An 18,813-nucleotide genomic window follows, 5' to 3' on the forward strand; every position below is an offset into this window, starting at 1 on the left:
GTACAGTGTTTTGGTGTAAATCACTGATTCATTTAGACTTCTTCTGTGTTTCTAGATGATTTCATATTTATTTACAAGCTTCAGATAACCAGTCTTTAAATTCATTAGGAAATATTGCAAACTACCTCAATTGGTACCATGCTTGTCTACAACTTTGTCTCCTATCATGACTCCCTCAAACAGTGATTTCGTCTGTTTAACATCATGTTAGCTGTGCCTTCTCACTTGAACAACTTAAAAAAACCTAACCCTATAACCAAGGCTTGTCTAGGATTTTTCTAGTTTAAGTAACTTTAAAAAGTTCATGCACATCCTATTACACCGAATATAGACTGAACACAGATCTAGGTGTTCAACTGAAAAAAACTCTCAGATAACAAGACACTGCAAAGACAAACTGCTTTATGAAGAACAGGTAATAGATCCATTTATAAAATAACTAAGCATGCATTAGTCAGCCAAACAGTCCTCTTACATAACATTTTGTAGCTTCATAGAGTACACAGATAGAAGGAGCTGTTATGTGTGTAGTTTCATTTCCTGTTCAGTTCTTTCCACTAAATTTCACTCAGATATCTCTAAAACCAGTTTGATAAGGACAGCAAAACTCCTGTTCCCAGACAGTTCTCTGCTGCTAGCTATGCCAGGCAGTAGGAGGAGAGGTATTAAAAATGCATCTATGATAGCCTTAAAGAGAATATTGATCTGGTAATTGTAGCAGGAAAATCTCAAACGAGTGAAACACCTCAATTTTTTCCTACTTTTCAGAGATTGGAATTACATGTCAGTCCTTCAGCTCTTTGCTATTTCCCCATTACATCCAAGGTTTTCAGTAAGAGAGAGGTTTAGTCCCTTTAATAATCCAAAGCAAAAATTATCCAAGTCTGCTTATGAGAAAATGTTAAAATCATATTTCAAAAATTTTAAATGCAAATGCTCCATCACATCTTTGCTGCAGACAGTAAATCACTAATTATTCCATAAGGACAGTTGAGAAAACAGAAATACACAACAATCCTGCATCCTATTAAAATTTTAACTGTTGCCTCTAACAAATCCATATCTGACATGAGTTTATTCTTTGCTTGTATTTATGACTGGAAAGATAATCTGGAAGTATTTAACTCGAATGGTCATTGGTTCCTTTGGTTTATCCCTATGCAAGAAGAAATTCTGCATCCTGTGTCTTGGTATACATAATTAAAAATGCTGAAATACCAACACAAATTGTTTGAAAAACAGGAATTATTTAAAAAATAACTTTAGTTCAAACTCAAGCTTGCTAAATCCCACAATGTGAATCGATCAAATCAGTTGCTTCCATTGTAAGGACCCATTGTGCTCAACTTTTGGAGCTACAGGATAATGCAGGCTGGAAGTGACCCTGAAGGCTCCACCTCAGTCACCTGATCAGAGAATATCCAGTTAGAGGAGGTTGCTCAAGGTATTACTCAGTCCAGTTCCAAGTACCCCCACTTACTACTATGAAGAGTGGAAATTTAATTCACTGCTGTCTTTTAGAGGAAAAAAAAAAAAAAAAGGGCACTTTCTTGAGCTCCTGTTATACCCAGGTAAGTTCATGCTGTAGACTGACAAAGTCAGGGGTGCTACACTGGAGAGAAGGTACAAGCAAGAGAAATAAGATCATTATAGACTTCGACTCTTGCCGAACCCACAAACACAGGAACAAACCAAACTGGTTCTAGCCTGTGCATCAGTCACATAACTTTTACTGCTCGTTATGCATGAACCACAGCATCCACCATTCACTGTCAGACTCCCAAGTTATTTACCAAGTTTACTGTTTGAAAAGATTCTTTGAACTTACAGACTCAGTAAATCACACTGTGGAACCATAGCACGTATCACTTTAAGCAGCGTAAAACTGGGTAGGCTTTGAAATGAAGTGACTCACGGTAAATGTCCAAGCACACAGCTGAAAATTTTAACATGCACAAATACATCTAAATGACTCAGAGCAATCCATATTGCCATCATTCACAAAAGAATCACAACTGAAAGCTTTAAATAACGCAAAGCCTATCAACTTTGCACACTCTGGTGGAATTTCATATTAGGTACTACACAAATCCATAGCAAGTTCCTTCAAGAGATGACAATCCGAGGTCCTTAACTGAGCACACCATCCTTCAATGGACCACCACAGGTGAGGGGACCCCAGTCTGCTTCACATGTGCAATATAACTGAACACCAGAGGGAAAAAAGAGGTGCAGAGAGGGAACAGCACTCACTTTGAGATTATACTGAAGGTCATGGAGAATACAGGGTCTCAACTTCCTGCCCACTTTAGTAATTTTTTTCTTTATTTTAGTCCAAAGATTTCACAAGCAAGTAAGAGACTATGCAATCCAAGCACGTGGTCAATATTTTTCATTCACAAGTGCAAAGACACAGTGCAAAACTAATCAGCTGTCCCACACTTAAGTTTCAAAACCACAGTGAGATGGCATGGTCAATTTTTATCCACTGTATATTCTCACACTCTTTCATGATTCTGATGTGCTACTTCAACTGCTGGAGTGTTTTCAGTTTGATTGAGGTCATTCTTTCTGAATCATACTTTAAGTCAGAGTCAAAACACCAGCATAAAAGTAAATGCTGGCATGCTGTAGATTAGTTCTGACAGCAGGATGTGACAAACGGGTGGTATATGTGAAGAGGCTTTTCATAATATTAAACATACAAGCTTTCTCTCAGTCATCTTCCAATATTAATCTAGTTTTGATACTCCTGTGAAGTATCCTGGTTAGCTATTTTAAAAATCAGTACAAAACAAAAAGGAAAAGTTTCCGATTAGAAAGAATGAAAAAAATGGAACCAGAATTCCAATGTATCAGTGCATTGCTCTCATGACAATATCCCACTTACACTCAGTAACTAACTTAGTTTCTAGGAAGCTAGAAGAGATGACATCAAGCATTAGGGAAAAAAAAAGTCCTATTTTCACTGGTCTATCTTGTATCATAATGTAGATGTTTAAATAGATTTTTTTTCCCAGATTCAGCAGTAAGATGCAACTTTAAAAATTACATTCAATGACTGAACATAGCCTAAATATCAACCTTGCTCTACCTGCACCTATCTTGTGAGCAGATGGGTAGGTAAGAGAACTATCAAAGTAGTCTCAACAGGCTTTCAGTCAGCTGGCCAAATAAAAGAGGATTTAAAAAATGAGTTGTATAAAGTGAAGACTTTTTTAAAATATATATACGTATATAAATAAGGGAACCAACACAAAACAGTTCAGGTAACAAAGCATCCTCATGTCAGACATTTTCAAAACATTTAACTTACCATGGGGTTATGGCATTACTATGGTTTCCAGCAACCTAAAACCCAAAAGGCTATTTTGTGTATGTTGTGCATCCTTGCCTCTCCAAAAAACCACAAAACAAATCAAACCCCAAAACTAAACAAACAAAACACCAAACAAAAAGCACACCAATATAAATTGATAGCTGTCCTCAATCTAAGTGGCAATACAGAATGTGATAATTACACTAGGAAAGGATATGCCTTACAAAAATCCTGAAAATCATAGATATTTGCCAAAGAAACTCTAGTTATTTTTGCCCCTCCTAAACAGCAAGAGGCTCTTTGAGACTGAAATTTTTTCCTGCCATGTCATTCTTTTGCAATGGTTCACAGATTTCTTAAGTGGAAAAAAACAAACATAAAATTTTACAACCTTCTCAGTCTTACTCATTCCTCAGCAATACATGGGCACTCATGAGGACCCAGCGAGGCACAAAAGAAAAGTCACATATCAGTGTTTAGTCTGAAATTGATGTTACTGGTTCTCTGGCTGGTTCATACCGAGTTTTCTCTACTCTGCTATCTGTTCAAATAGCAGATAGTTTCCACAAGTTCTATTTCTCTAGCACAGAGAGCATACAGCAATGTCACAGTTCCTCAAGACTTCGATTTACGGCTAGAACACGCAAACAATTTCAGTTTTGCTTCTTGCCTTTAGGCAAATATGTTTATGTTACATTTTCCCCCTTCACACTCCTTAACTAAGATTGGGTACTGGAAACAGTCATGTCTATCTAGAATACTCCAGCATCAATCTTCTTTCTACTTGTGACAGCTCCATCCATAAAGAGCTGCTTGCTGGTCCTTCTCCACATGAAACCAGCATAATCTTCTTTCCATCAGCTTCATCATTCCCCCAGTTTCTCCTCATGTATGTACAAGAAAAGAGGAAAAGAGTGTCCTCCACATTCCTTTTCACTTTCTTTTGCCACATTCTGATCTATTGTTCTCACACTATTCACCTTGCACTTGCTTCTATCAAGTTTTTCTGTAGCAACTTCTCTGGAGTACATACTGCACTATGTCTTACTATAGGCACCTTCAACTCAGCAGTGCTCAGGAGCAACAATGCCTTAATCCCTCTCCACAGCTTCCTTCCTGCAGCTGTAATGAAAAACGTATGCCCACATTTGGGAGATGGAAAGGATATTCTAGCTACTTCCCTGCTTCCTGATTATTATTTTTAAACTGTGTCTTACTACGTTTAACTTGACACAACCTGGTAAAAGCTAAGGAACTTAAAGACAGAGTCTGAACACCCTCCCCTCCTTTCTTCTCAACTACTGTTTCATTTTGAGCTCCCACCTTGGTCTAAAGGCCCAGGGTCCAAAGTGGTCCTTCCTCTCCCGTGCTCAGTCACTACCTCTTGCAGACTGGCACTTATATTGTAGCTTAAGATCAGTAGGACTAGATCTCATAAGTCCCATTAATCTTTGTCTTGATTTAAAACTATTGTTTGGTTTATGTTTTGTTTTGTTTTTAATCCAGGGTTTAAACAGTCCTTGCACTCAGCAAACAGAAGACTGCAAGACAACACTTTCCAGCATGTGATCCACAAATTCGGATTGCCAGTGAATTCTGCTCAGGAGTCCATAAGTCCTGAATAACTGATCAAAAAACCAAACTAACACCAAAGAAGGACTTATTAGTGACCTTAGATTACCACTCTTAGACTACCCTAAACAGTAGAACACTTGGCAAGAAAAGCAAATGTCGGAAGTCTGAACACTAAAGAAAATCCATGTTCTATTTGAGAAACAAATTCACCTTTTGACAATGACAGATGTGTTGCTGGGATAAGTTTTAAATAATACTGTATAAACAGAAGTAAAAATTCTCAGTACAAATGATTCCATTTTCTTGAAGGGCTTCAATTGTATCTGTTCAAACTCTGTGAATCTAAAACTGCCTTTGTTTATTTAGGAATGCCAAGAAAGTCCCTGGAGAAAAAAATCCCAGTATCTTCTTCACAAATGAACCAAACCAGACATCAGTTGTCACAACTTCTAGGGTATGAATCAATTCTATCATACCAGTAAATGACATCACTGACAAAGCCTATAAACACATATACCTTTCTATCTGTGAAGGAATGCAGTCACAATCAGAGTTAAAAATAGAAGTTTCTCAAGCATTTGAACTCTTTTTGTACCTCAGGACACTATAGGGCACACTGACAAACCTACACATTCTTATCTCTCTAAAGATATGGGATCATACTCATACTGTTTTCTAAATGTTTACATTCCCTGTAGACAAAGTCAAGTGAACAAGAGTGGCTGTGCAACAACTGATTTTCATTTTTAATCACCTTAATATCAACATCCTCATATTCATAAAAAGAATCTATTAGGAATTGACTGAAATTAAGCCCTTCTTTAGAAAGGTGTATCTACTTTTTTTTTTTTTTAATACATGCATTATTAGGACGTATTTCTTCCCTCAAGTCTGGTCTAGGCACACGACTAGCACCTCCTTGCTAAGCTCCTATTCCATATATTTTTTATTCTTACTCAGTTTCTTCCTGTCAGACCTCAATCTCCTCCATCCTCCAGTGCAGCAACTTGCCTGGAAAGCAAATTCTCCTGTTCAGCCAAAGTAAATCTGTTTCACCTACTTTAGTAAGACATTATATTTACCTGCTGCTCTTTCATGCTGCCACACAGCCATGCTTTCAAGTAGACTACGACTCTGCACCTTGGAAATGCTTGAAAGCTGTTCTCAGCAATGCTACAGATTACGCTTAGGTGTTTCGCTCGGGGCTTTTTTTCCTTGCTAAACCACAATGAAAAGACTTCATGCCAAAATGACAGACACCACAAGTTAGGGAAAGTCAGACAGGGACTTTTTAAAGTTTGGAGAAAACGCCATCAACCCCGCAAAGGCTCCGGACACCTGTCAAAAGTTTGGGGAGGAAAAGGGGTGTCTCACTAACACTTGGTTAAGAACCAAAATCCAATCCATGCAAAAGCGTTCGTTTCTGCCCTTTCTCATGCAGCTTTGCCAGTCTGTTTGGCTTGGCTTCGTCTCCTGCTGGAAGCCTGCCGCAGGGAAACCAGCTCAACGCGAGAAAGCCTCCTATTTTATTTATTTCTTTATTTCCCTTTCTCCTATTTAAAGGGCAACTCCAGCTGCATCCCAGTCCTCACCGCTATCAGGGAGGAGAAAGCCCCGCGAAACGTCAGCGACACAGCACACAGACACACAGCACACAGACACACAGCACACAGACACACAGCACACAGACACACAGCACACAGACACACAGACACACAGACACACAGACACACAGCACACAGACACACAGCACACAGACACACAGCACACAGACACACAGCACACAGACACACAGCACACAGACACACAGCACACAGACACACAGCACACAGACCCGCACTCCGGCAGCCGCGGTGGCGGCGGCAGCGCCGCGACTCCCCGCACAGCCGGGGCAGCGGGAGCCGGCGGGATGCGGGACGAGGGACAAGGGCCGGCCACCCCGGGACGCCTCCCCGGCCACCCCCCACGCCGCCGCCGGGGAGCGGGCGCGGGCCGCGGTGGCCAACGGCCCCATCGCCACCGGAGGAAGAAGAGGAGGAGCGGGGGGAAGGAGGACAAGAAAGGGAAGGGAAATCTGGGTCTCACCTTCCTTCTCGGCCCGGGCCGTGTGGAGGAGCAGCGCCAGCGCGAAGCGCAGCGCCGCGCCCCGCCAGGCGGCCGCCCAGCCGCCGGCGCGGGGGAAGGGGCGGCTGCCGGGGGAGCAGCGGGGGCAGCGGGGGGAGCAGCGGGGGCAGCCGGGCGCCGCCGTCATCGCGCTGCCGCTGCCGCCGCCGCCGCGCGTCCGCCGAGTGTCCGCGTCTGTCTCCGGCCGGGCCGCGGCGCGCGCGCGGAGGAGCTCGGGGAGGGGCGGGGCCGACACCCCCGCGAGCGCGCGCTGCGGCTCCTGACGCGCGTGTCACGGGCCGCCACGCCCCCGCCAGGCCACGCCCCCTGCCAGGCCACGCCCCGGCCCGGCCCGGGGGGCGGAGAGCGGGTGCCATTTTAAGTGCGGGCAGGGCGCCCCTTCGCTCCCCCGGGCGTTACTGTCCTCACAGCTGCCGACTGGGTTGCTTTGATTTTTTTATTATTATTATTATTATTATCATTATTATTCTGGGTTTTTGAGCTTTTTAAGAAGCGATTTTAGATCTTCTGTAAGCGCCGGCTATTCGCGCTGGGGTCACTGCACTCCGCCTCTTTAGAGCTCCCGTCCCGGTGTCGGGGCGGGCCGGGCCGCGGCTGTTTCCCTGCCGGGGCTGCCGGGGCTTCTCCCAGCCGCGGCCAAGATGGCGGCGGGGGGCAGGTCCTTCTGTGTGCGGCGCCTCGCGGCCTTGCTGGAGAGACGGCGGCGTTTCTCTCCAGCGTTCCTGTCCTTTTCCCGTGTCTTATCTTCCCAGTTGGAGGCCCGGGGTGTTGTGCAGTAGGGGTGTCGATAGTTTCACCCTGAGGGAATCTCCCCCACTTCAGCGGCTGGGCCGGGCCGGGCCGGTCCTCTCGGCACAGCAGCCTCAGCCGCAGCAGCAGCGGAGGACTGGGAGGTTTTGTGTGCCTCGGGCGCGGTGAGAGCCAGTCCTGGAGCCAGGGTGTGACACTACGCATCTGCTACTCTCGGGGGAAGACATGTACCTATCAGTGTCAGTTCGGGTGACTGGCGTGGCCGTAAGGCTTTCGGGAACGCATGGAGTGAAGTTGCAGTGGGGGAGAAGGCGCATTGTTACACGGATGGGATTGGTGTCTGTCGCCTGGAAATTACACTGGGAAATGGCTCCGTGAAACCAGTGCTGATAGAAGCTGTGACACCAGGTGTGCCATGCGGCGATGCCCCCAGTATCCCAGAACTGGGTATCATCTGTCCAGCGCTGCTAGTCTCAAAGTCACCTTGGGTAAAGTGTCTGAAGCAAAAGTCTGTAGTAGTCTGATCACTAAAGAGCTGCCTTAGCTTTTTAAAATAAAAACCTGTGTGCACCCACGTGCCGTTCTCAACTGCTTATTTCACCACCTGATCTGCACGTCACACTGGGTTTGAAGTGGTTGAACACATCACTGAGTTTCATCTGTCACAACAGCATGACAGATCGTGGTAGTGTAATAGAGCCAGAGTCTCTAAGGGACTGACTAACGGCCTGACTAAAAATAGTAACGTTTGTTATGGCTCTTACACAGTCGTAACATACACTGTTCTTTATTGTTAGAACTCCCTAAAGACACCTTGAAAGTCTGGATGTGGTTGTTTTGTTGAACTACAGCCACAGCATCAACTAGGTTTATTTTCAAGGGAGAGATGGAATGTTTGAAGTACTGGGTCGAAACCTTTCCCAGCAATACTGATCATTTCCAGAAGACATGTGAGGAGGAACCAAAGGCTTCTGTGTAATTACTAATCTTTCAAAGTTGCATAGTCTTTTGACTACTGCACTGAAAATGGGTTCATACAAATCAGTGATTTATGAGCATGAGTCTCTGTTCATATTTCTCAGAACCATCCAAACCACAGTAAATATAAAGCTTGATCACCACTGTGAGCAAAAGCCCACATGTTGACTTCTGTGGGGATTAGGTATGTACATCAAAGAGCACAATCAAACCTAAGAACTCAGAAAGATAAAAAGCAGTTAGTGATGCTTTCTTATTACAGTGGACCCTGTAGGATTTTGATTTTACCTTCTTAACTGGGCTTCTGCTGTACATGCATTACTCTTCTAGAAAAAAAGTCAGCTATTTCTCGTATTTCAAATTCAGTATTGCACAACTGAGCAGCCAGACTTTCTCGTAATTCACACTGTAGAGCATCCTACCCACTAAAATGAATGGGAATGCTAACGAAACTAAGATGTAAGCATGACAAAATCTGCCTTGAAGTAAAAATGGAAATGCCAACTGTGCTATTAAAAAAAAAAAAAAGGACCATGATATAAATGAGAAAAGAATCATGAGTCCTACTGTTATGGTATCTATGAATCTTCAACCTTTCAGCATTAAAATACGGGCAGTTTTTATTTGTTCTAAATACAGAATGTCTTTTGAAAAAGACATTATAAGTAGAAAACAAACCACTCACAGTACATATTCTCCCTTTCATCTTTGTCCAGAACTCCCACTGTTTTCTGTGCAGGAAAAACCAATACAATATGGTCCAATGTCTGTAAATGATAAAGCAAAAAAAGCATTCCATTAATTTATTTCTGGTTTAATCTGGGTTATATTATTTCATACATATTTGGGACTCTTCAAGTTGCTTCATTTATACATGCAGTGTATGTAAATATCAACATTTGGATACTGCAGTGTTTCTTGAGCATGTTGAACAGTTAAAAAAACAATTTCTATACTAGAAAAAAAGCTTATCATAAACTGTGACAAGACATAGAACATAAGACCATAGTTCTTATGGAAGTGCATTTGTGTTCATAAACAGAAATGACAGAAATACTTGGACACTAAAGTTCAACAGCTGACTCATCAGATGAGGGAATGCCCTGTTCTACAGGATAACACATCAGAAAGACTTTGAAATGGAGAGCTGTACTCTGATTCTTGCAGCCGTTGTCAGCTTTGCTAGCATGACTGCTAGAACAGAGTAAAGTTAACACCAGAAGAGTGTGATGGTCGGTCACCCTCAGTGAAAAATTGTGTACCTAAAGACTGCTACATTTACTGAGCTGTGGTAGTTTAAAGTATTCCTCCTAAGCACATCAAAGTCGCACATTCAAATATCATGTAAGATACCTTTATTTGATAGTTTATAGACTTTTTTTATTTTTCCTTTTTTCTTTCCTGGGCAAAGAACCAGATATGGTAAAATACAGATGTGTGGTTTCTGCCACCTTGATATGGAAGCAGAAATTTCTGGGAGAATGTCAGTCTGGTTAGTTAGAAGCTGTAACCTTTTCAACTGCTGGTACTCACTGGAGATTATCTGCCTGACACACTACAAAAGCAATAATCCATTGTTTGAACCACCTTGTCTCTCCTGCAGGGAATTACCTCTTTTGTGGGACATTGATCAAATCCAAGTGATGTTGCACTCAAATGAATGAGGAATTTTTGTGGGGTCAGTTTCTCAGGATCCAGGAACACATGAACTCTCTTAAATCAGCATTAGGATTTCTGTAATGAATGTACTTTAGGTTACTTCCTTTTTGCTTTTACCAAATGTACATTGTTAACTAGTTGAAGACAAGCCAAGCAAAGGAAGAAATGGGGAGAGAGCAGGCTGTTGTGTAATCCAATCAACTCTTCTGCTAGTACAGACTTACTCCTAGTAGCTTGTTTATTAGTATTTTTCAAATTATTTTTAAATAACTTTTAAAATGCCCCTGAAAATTTTGCACAGGCTCTGCTCTTCACTGCCAACAAGATTTTCTGATATTTAGTCTTTCCCCGCCTCTTTTCATTTATTCCTATTTGTTCCCATATGTATAAACCCAAGTATTTCCTATCCATCCTTAGGGTTTGCATTACTTAAGGATTTGCTAGCTGGACACATGCCTCCATCTACCTCTGCTTTAACAAAACTGGATGTATTAAACTCTTTTAACTTTTCTCTATAAATCCATTCTTCCACATAATGCTTGTTGCTGTTCCTCAAATTGCTTCTTTTGCCTTGATGTTATGATGGATGACAGAGAAACAATGCACATACCACTTTTGAGTCTGCTAGGGAAAAGTTGTCCTTTTGGAAATGTTTCAATAAGCTTGAGCTGCCAAAATGACTTTGCATCAACTTGGTGCTCTCCATCACTTGCCTGTGTTTTTGAGCACCCTAAAGCAGGGTTTACTAGCCAATGGATCCATGGTGTGTCTTTTGCTTTCCAATATTGGACCTGTGTGCTGAAGGCAGCCCTGCATTGAGGACCAGTGGCTTGGGACTCCCCCACTGCTTCATTTTGCAGGCCAGCTTCAAGTCATTGGAGAGCTTTGTTTCCAACGTTTTGTTTCCAACATTGATGACATGAAACTTGTGCATGACGAAAACAGAGGAGATATGATATATTGAGACTTTAATATTCAGGATTGTCTACAAGATTTATTTTCAGTGAACCCTTGTTGCTTTTTACTCAATGATTTTATTTTCTAGATCAACAGTGGTGAATGGGAGGGGGTGTTGTTATTTGTTCTACTTTGATTTTCTGTTTGCTTAATCACTCATATGATCATGCACCTAAATCAAAATCCAAGATATGTCATATGATTTTTGTTAACACCATGAGAAAAAAAAAATCCCTGATTTCTTTGAGAATTTTACATTTTAGGAATTAAATGTAATGATCCAGAAGTTACTTTCTTGGAGAAAGGAATGATGACCTTTTGATTGGGCTCATAATCTGATACGCACTTGCCCAATGAGAGCCCACTTTCAGCTTTGCCCTGATAAAAGCCATGACTCTGATTTTGGTTTTGCCACATCCCTCTAAGAAAAGAACAGTAAATAAAAGATGTAGTGTTTTTCTGGCAATAGTGCTAGCTGTAGTATCCCTGTTGAGAATTAGGATGTGAACTGTTGCTGTGGATACACACCTGGAAAGATGCATGAAATAAACATTAGCCTTATTTATTTGACCACCAATTCAGGTTTCCCTGTTGGTACATCAGTGTCTTTCAAATGCCTGGTCATTGTCCCTCTCTCCTGTAGTGATCCTAGCACCAGGCAGAGTGGGCTGGGCTGATCTGGGATAACCTAATTACTTGTGTCTGGCATATAGATTTGATATATAAAAAGATGAAGGCATGGAGGAGGATGGCTAGAAATGGATGTTGTGTGGCTATAGTACGGTGGCTGTTACTTGACCTAATGCATTTGCTGTGTCCTCATGCCCTATCTCATGCAGTGCTGTGCACTGGGTCATAATGAGCTTGGGAGATAGGGCTCTATCCCACCTCAAAACCAGACATAGCAGAAGACTTCAACACCAGGTTAGCTTTGTGCGTACTAGTAGTGCCAGTGAAGGTAACTGCTCCTGTTTGGCCGTGTGTTTGTTAGATACCTTGCTAGTATGAGCCAGACTTCCCAGATCCACTCCCTAGGGGTGCAGCAATACAGCCCCATTTGCTGTCAGCACAGCATTGTTGCCTCGCCCAACGTTTGGCAGCCTGGCACAATTTCAGGTGTAGTGGATAGGTATTTAGCTGTGATGGCCAGGTGTGTGATATTTAATCCATACATACTCCACACTGATTCAGCAAAGATGGAACTTTCTAACACAGTCCTTCTCTCTATCATAGTCTGGTAGAAATCCAAGACTACTGACATGGTACCATAGTGTGGTACCCACAGAATCATGCTAGATAGATGTCAATTTTATGGTAAATCCTGTGTATTGAATTTTCTGCCATAAAAGCAGGCATCTTGTGGTATAACATCCATAATTAAGAAGTAATCCACCGATGCAATAGAAAAACAGAGAAAGGAGAAATAGAAAATAAATGGGCCTGAACAGAGTGCTGATAAACCAAATATCCTGTTCAGCCCAAAGATAAATAGGACTGCATCTTTAAGTTCCTAAAGCTTTTCTGAGTGTTGAAATTTCACTGGAAACCCGTTCTTTCAGTAAAATTGGATTCTACCAAAATAGTGATGCGCTCAGCTATGTGGTATATTTTCTGATGAGCACTTCCAACAGCATTGCAATGATGTGCCAGTGCCAAAGGGTTTCTGTGCTTGGGTGAAAATATGTTAGTTCATACTCAGACTGAAGTGTAACTCATTTTCATGGAGAGTTTAAAATCACCGACATGCTTGATCATTTATCCAGTTGTCTCCATGCAGATTCAGAAGCTCAGCCACAGACACCTCCATCTGAAATTCCTGGCTGGAGTTTATCAGTCCCACATCATCTGCCAATGCTCATGGAACCTACCTATATCATAGAAGGGCATTTTCTATGAGTTACTGTTGATTTCAATTTACAAGCTGAACAGAACAATAGATAAAGTGTACAAAGAGGGCACACATCAAATGCTGTGGATTGCGGTTGCTGCCTGGGCCCCTCATCTGCAAAGGCTGAAGTCAGAGACATCTGCTCATGAAGATGACCTTGGATGAGGTAGGATAAAATTCTGATGGTAGAATTTGATTGAATGCCTTAAAAATTGAAAATGGTTCAATCTGGTTTTTACTGCTTTCTGGGCATGTGCTCTGTATTTTAAAGTCTCACTTCTGGAGGACCTTGAGGAGTTTGGTGATTACCTCATTTCTCATTGCCCTCTAGACAACACTAAATATTTTCTCCATCTTAACTGAGTCATATGCTCTATGATATGAAGTATAAGTAAGGGGATGTCTGGACTTTCCTGTCCTTTTAGGTAGCCTAGGTTATCATTAGTACTGGCATTCTGAGTACAGGCTCTCAGATATGCACTTCTCTTTTGCTCTGCTGTTGTCTCTTTCATTTCTGTTTCTGAGTTGGAGTGTATAAATGATGGCTCTTCACTCATCTGACTTCCCCTCTGCTGCTGTGGGTAAGCATCTCTTTTACTTCTGCATATTATAATAAAGAACCCAAAAAAATGAGACCAAATGCTGGGATAGACTCTCGTGGTACAGCTTTGTATGTTTGGAAAGATCTTCTCTGATATTCTGTTGCTGTGAACTTGATCGACATCACTTTAACATGTTTCCAAGTGCTTATTATCTCATCTCTCACACTGGGAAATAAAGGCTCCCAAGAAGCACTACAGAAATATTTATGGGTGAGGGTAGTCCCAGTACAGACTGTACCAGCATAAGCATTCAAGGCTCTATTCCCTCAGCTTCCATGCTTGTTTGTGATCTCTTCATCTTCTTTTAAAATGTGCTGTGCAGTCCTTTTTGTGCTATAAGGCTCCAGGGAAAGGAGTGAGGTCTGAGCATATGAGGTGTAGAGCTCATGGGTGTTGTCTCCTCCCTTTCACCCTTCAGAGGAGACACCCAGCAGGGCAGATAAAAAAAGGCAGAAAAAGAGAAGTGGCACCAGCTGAGAAGGACAGGACTTACACAGCTCTGGCAAGACACTTAAGTAACAGCATGGGGCTGAGCGAATGGGATATAGCCAGTACTTCAGGAATTTGCTGCAGCTCCCAGTGCCACCTCTTCCTAATGGAGCTAGCATGTTTTAGGCTCTTGCGAAATTTTATCTAGTGTCCATCAAATCCCAGTCTGCATAAGCTGAAATACAGCTGAGTATAAGACATCCCAATCTTTTGTTATACAACAGAGTACAAAAGGATTCAAGAGACAAAGTGCCTCGAATGTGGAGCTGTGGTTGGTTGGAGTGCCAAGGAAGCCTAAGTTGAGGTTCCCATGTAACTAGTTAATTTTTTTGGAAGAAATTTGTTTTTAATAAGAACCTGCTGCTCTTCTTCTGGGTGCTGCTTTCCATCAAGCAACACAAGAGCTGTCAGCCTTGCCTGTCCAAACTGAGGCATAGATGTCTGGGCATGCATCAGAGTGGAGGTGGAATTTCATCTAACAGAGAGAACTGAGAACCCAGAGAAAACATAGGATTTTGGAACTGACATTCTCTCTGGAATATTAAAAGACCTTATGCATACCTCAGGGATTATATCTGTATGGATGGGTGTGGAGAACTGCTTGCCTGCTCTTATACTTAGAGCTACCAGGCTGCAGGCCAGCTCTGAAATGAAAACTGAAACCGTGACATTGTGACACTGTGTGTATTTACCATAACTGTTCCCTCTGCAGGACTTATCAACACAGCTCTGAGCTCTTGGTTAGTGCAGCTACCTGATACCCAGACCAGTCTGTATAACATCCAGCTGGCTCAGACTGTAAGCAGCTGCATGCACCACCCTGCATGGGCACTTTTGCTTAGTTGCAGTAGTCAGTTCCCACAATGGCTACTGCAGCAGTTGTACACAGACACAGAGTGAATTGCAAGTCACTGCAGTGGAAACAAACTCCTTCTGTGACAGCAACACTCTCAGTATATAATTTCATATTTCATATTTCATAGTACATAATCATTTTGGATTGTTCAAGTAGAATGTAAAAACGGCAATATAATGAAACCAAAGTTAAAAAGATTAAAACCAGAGCAGCTCTAAGCTGACATATTTAAAATTACTTTGAAATGAATTAAGCTTTTCAAAGACAAATGGGTTTCTTGTGGCTCCAAAAGAAATAGTAAGCAATAAAGTCCAGACTTACTTGTGCGCAAATGATTTAGGTGACGAATGGGGAGGAGACAGTCATAGAGGGCTGAGCTGAAGAAAGTACATTTGCAAGTTCATGAAAAGTACATTTTCAACCATGAAAAACCCATGTAGGAGAGAGTTCTGCAGAAAAACTGAATGGTATGACTCAACTTGATCCAGATAAGGTTTTCCTAGGGGAATAAAAGAAAAAACCTTTGATCTTGGTTGCTGTGATAGAAAATTGAGTAATAAGTAATGATTCTGTTAATGTCTTAATCATAGCTTATGCATGATGTTCTCTTGCCAACATTCCTTTGCTTTTCATTGTACTTTGACACAGCATGATTGCATGAGTGTATCAAGTAAACTCAACAGCTCTTCCAGAGGAGGCCTGTCTCCTTGTAGCCCACCAAAACTGGACATGTCAGAAGAAAGGGACTAGGTGAAAAGCAGCCAAGGGGAGTTCCTGGCTGGGGATTGTGGAGCCAGCCATCAGCCTGCTTTCCTGGAAATACTAGTAAGAGAAGCATCCCCAGGGAACCATTTGGGCAAATGACAACAGATGGATCTGGGGAGTCAAACTTCTTGTTTAAGCAACATCTGCTGGTGTTGGAAATATCCAAAAAGCCACACCACACTTAAAAATGAAACAAACGAATCTGCAAGAAGAAGAAGAGCAAACCAAGATATATTAGCTGCGATAACCTACATTTTAACCATAACCCTGCATGAGAAAGTTGCACAGCAGAAGTCATGCCAGATGGAAAGCAGAGATCATTCAGTATCATAATCAACCCTGAGCCCAATAAAGGCTGGTCATGTCCTGAACTTCCAGGTATTAAACTCTCAGTCCTGCTCAAAACATCGTAATTTCTAATGCCTTCTAGTTTACCTGTACATTGCTCCTAAAGTATGGGGAAAGCAAAACACTTAAGAATTTTGATCGGTGAAGCTTTTGGTAGGTGAAGCTTTGTTAGATTCTTGTGTGGTTTATGAGTCTTGTGATCTTTTTAAAGCCAGAAAACTGAGATGCAGAATGGTTACACTGTTGGAAAAGCAGGAAGGGAGAACACCAAGGCTTTGAATAGAAAGCATATAAATTCATAAGAAAAGGTATGAGGAAGCATATTTTAAAAAATATTATCCCTAATAAAAAACCAACGAAACCTAATGCTACAGTGATGTTCTGTGAAATTCTCACACTTTTTACTACATTTCACCTGCATATTGATCTAATGACTGAGCAGGCTGTAGACTTTTGCTCAAAGATAATAAAGACACAGTACCCTGCTCCAAGATGAAAAAGCTCTATGTCTGCATGTAGCAGATTAAGGCTGGTTCCTTAGTGTCAGAACCACCTCTGTACTGTTTTATTCACTTTTACAGACACAACTGTCAATAATTACTTGGCCTTCTGTTTAAACAGAGAAACACCTGGGCATTGATAAATGAGTTGGTACCTTAGTGGTGACATGTATAGGAAGCTGTGTAAGTTTCTGGAGGACAAGTGAAAACTGAGCTATTTTTAGTTTAACCTTTCATTTCTTTTCATGCTTCATATCTTTGAAACCAGTGTCATTTTTAGCTTGTCAAAATACAGAGGCACCGGTTTCATTTTTGCAAACCTACATATTTAAAGAAGGATGTTTACACAGTGCTGGCAACCTCTGTATTTCTAAATGTTAGTGTTCTGGTTTTCATCTAAATAAAGGAAGCAGGATTTGCTGTTGAAATATAAGTTTGTAAGCACAAAAGATACAGTTAGGAAAATATGTGAAGAAAAAAAGCCAATTAAAAATATCTATGTTAAAATTGGACTGTAATGACTGCTGCAATATTGCTATTACTGATACAGTTGCTGTAAAAAGCAGAGTACCAGGGCTGAGTACAGAAGCAAGAGGAATTAACTTTTAGCTACTCCAGCAGGGCAGAGCCCTGTGAATCACTAGGAAGCCTAGATCAAATCCTCTTATGTAAACATCATACGGAGCTGGCTCAAATCCTCCGCACACCCTAGAGGACTGCTGATGTGGCATTCTCCAAACACATTTGCTTTGCGCAATTGTGGGCAGTTGCTCCTGGGTGCAGGAGGCCTAAGTGTGAGCCTTCAAATTGTCTGCTCAGGGAGAGCAAAAATAAACGGTGGAAGGCAAACACTGAATATGGCTGTGGGCTCCCAGGGCCACCCCATACATGTCTTGTTGTCACTGACCTCCCCAGAGACAGGATATCCTCCTCCCAGCACACCAATATCTCGTGCCTGAGTCCAAGCCCTTGAAGAGCCAGGTGGCCTGTCTCAGTCCCAGGTTCTCCTGGATCTCCAGTCACATCACGGGTGTCCCCCTGCTTTTCTCAGCATTGGCCACTTCAGTGAGGAATGCTGAGGACCCATCTACTGTTTCACACCAATGTTTAACTTGCTGAATCAGGAATCCATGTAATGATTCAGACCTGGTTTCTGGTGACTAATGCTGGGCACTCCCTTCCTCCTAGGCAGCAGTAGCTCCCAAACTGTTCAGCCAGGCAGCTACAGAACTGGAGGCCAGATGTTCTGCTTACTCCCTCTGAACAAGTGGTGGCTGTTCTTTATGTATACAGCAGTGTCGATTTTTAGTCTGAATTTAATTTTTTTTTCAATCTGTACAGTTATGTGATCAAAAAGTATAATCCCTGCAGACACAGGTCGTATAGTTTACAGAACTGATTTTCTGAGTGGGATACTGTGAAATTTCTGTTGGTGTTCTTCTCACTCAGTTGGGATCAAATGTGAAATAAAGCAAATACCTTAGGATGAATACCTTACTATAAGCATGGTTTTATCTATGTAAAGCTTTCTTTTTCCAGGTTATTTTATCATTCACACATAGAAGTTTAAGACTTATAGAAGCACTCTGAGTAAAAGCCCTGGCACAACTTCCATTTTCCTCTCCTCACCCACCAAACACAAAAAGTGTGATATAATATAAGCACAGCTATTTCCCACAGAGACAACCATACAGCATCACAGCCAGGAGCTCTCTACAACTTCTTCCTATTTTGTTCAGCAAGAATTTGAAAGCATTATCAATTTGAGCACTGTTGTGATTTCTGTGGTTGAAGGAAATTCACCAGTCCTCACAGGCTCCAGTGTGAGAATGCCTGCTCAAGTTGGTGGGATACCCTAAATTTTTGAGTCTAGATTATCAGTGAGACAAAAATGTTTGTTCTATCAGCCAGGCCTATCCATCCTGTGCAATTTGTCTCTTCAAGGTTTCAGTGCAGAAACCAATGGCATCACTTAAGAGTTAAGCCTTCTAAACTAATCTTCT

The 18,813-nt window shown here is 41.9% G+C and overlaps 1 protein-coding gene and 1 long non-coding RNA gene across 3 annotated transcripts in view; both read right to left on the minus strand.

Moving 5' to 3' along the window:
• TMEM131 (transmembrane protein 131) overlaps positions 1-7,091 on the minus strand; it is a gene marked incomplete at its 5' end in the record, with an annotated part of 94,135 nt that extends 87,044 nt beyond the window's left edge. The window contains one exon of the mRNA XM_083855226.1: positions 6,980-7,091. Coding sequence (XP_083711352.1) covers positions 6,980-7,091 — 112 coding nt within the window. The remainder of the gene's footprint in view (positions 1-6,979) is intronic.
• Positions 7,092-15,691, minus strand: LOC310923988. Of its 2 annotated transcripts, XR_014592732.1 has the most exons (4): positions 15,519-15,691; positions 13,106-13,230; positions 10,358-10,480; positions 7,092-9,513 (listed from the first exon to the last, which is right to left on the minus strand). It is a non-coding gene; the product is annotated as an uncharacterized lncRNA (long non-coding RNA). The 2 variants fall into 2 exon arrangements; XR_014592731.1 differs by lacking the exon at positions 13,106-13,230.
• Positions 15,692-18,813: the final 3,122 nt, after the last annotated feature.

Source organism: Zosterops lateralis, assembly GCF_965231275.1.
Source record: "Zosterops lateralis genome assembly, chromosome: 2".
Classification (NCBI taxonomy): domain Eukaryota; kingdom Metazoa; phylum Chordata; class Aves; order Passeriformes; family Zosteropidae; genus Zosterops; species Zosterops lateralis.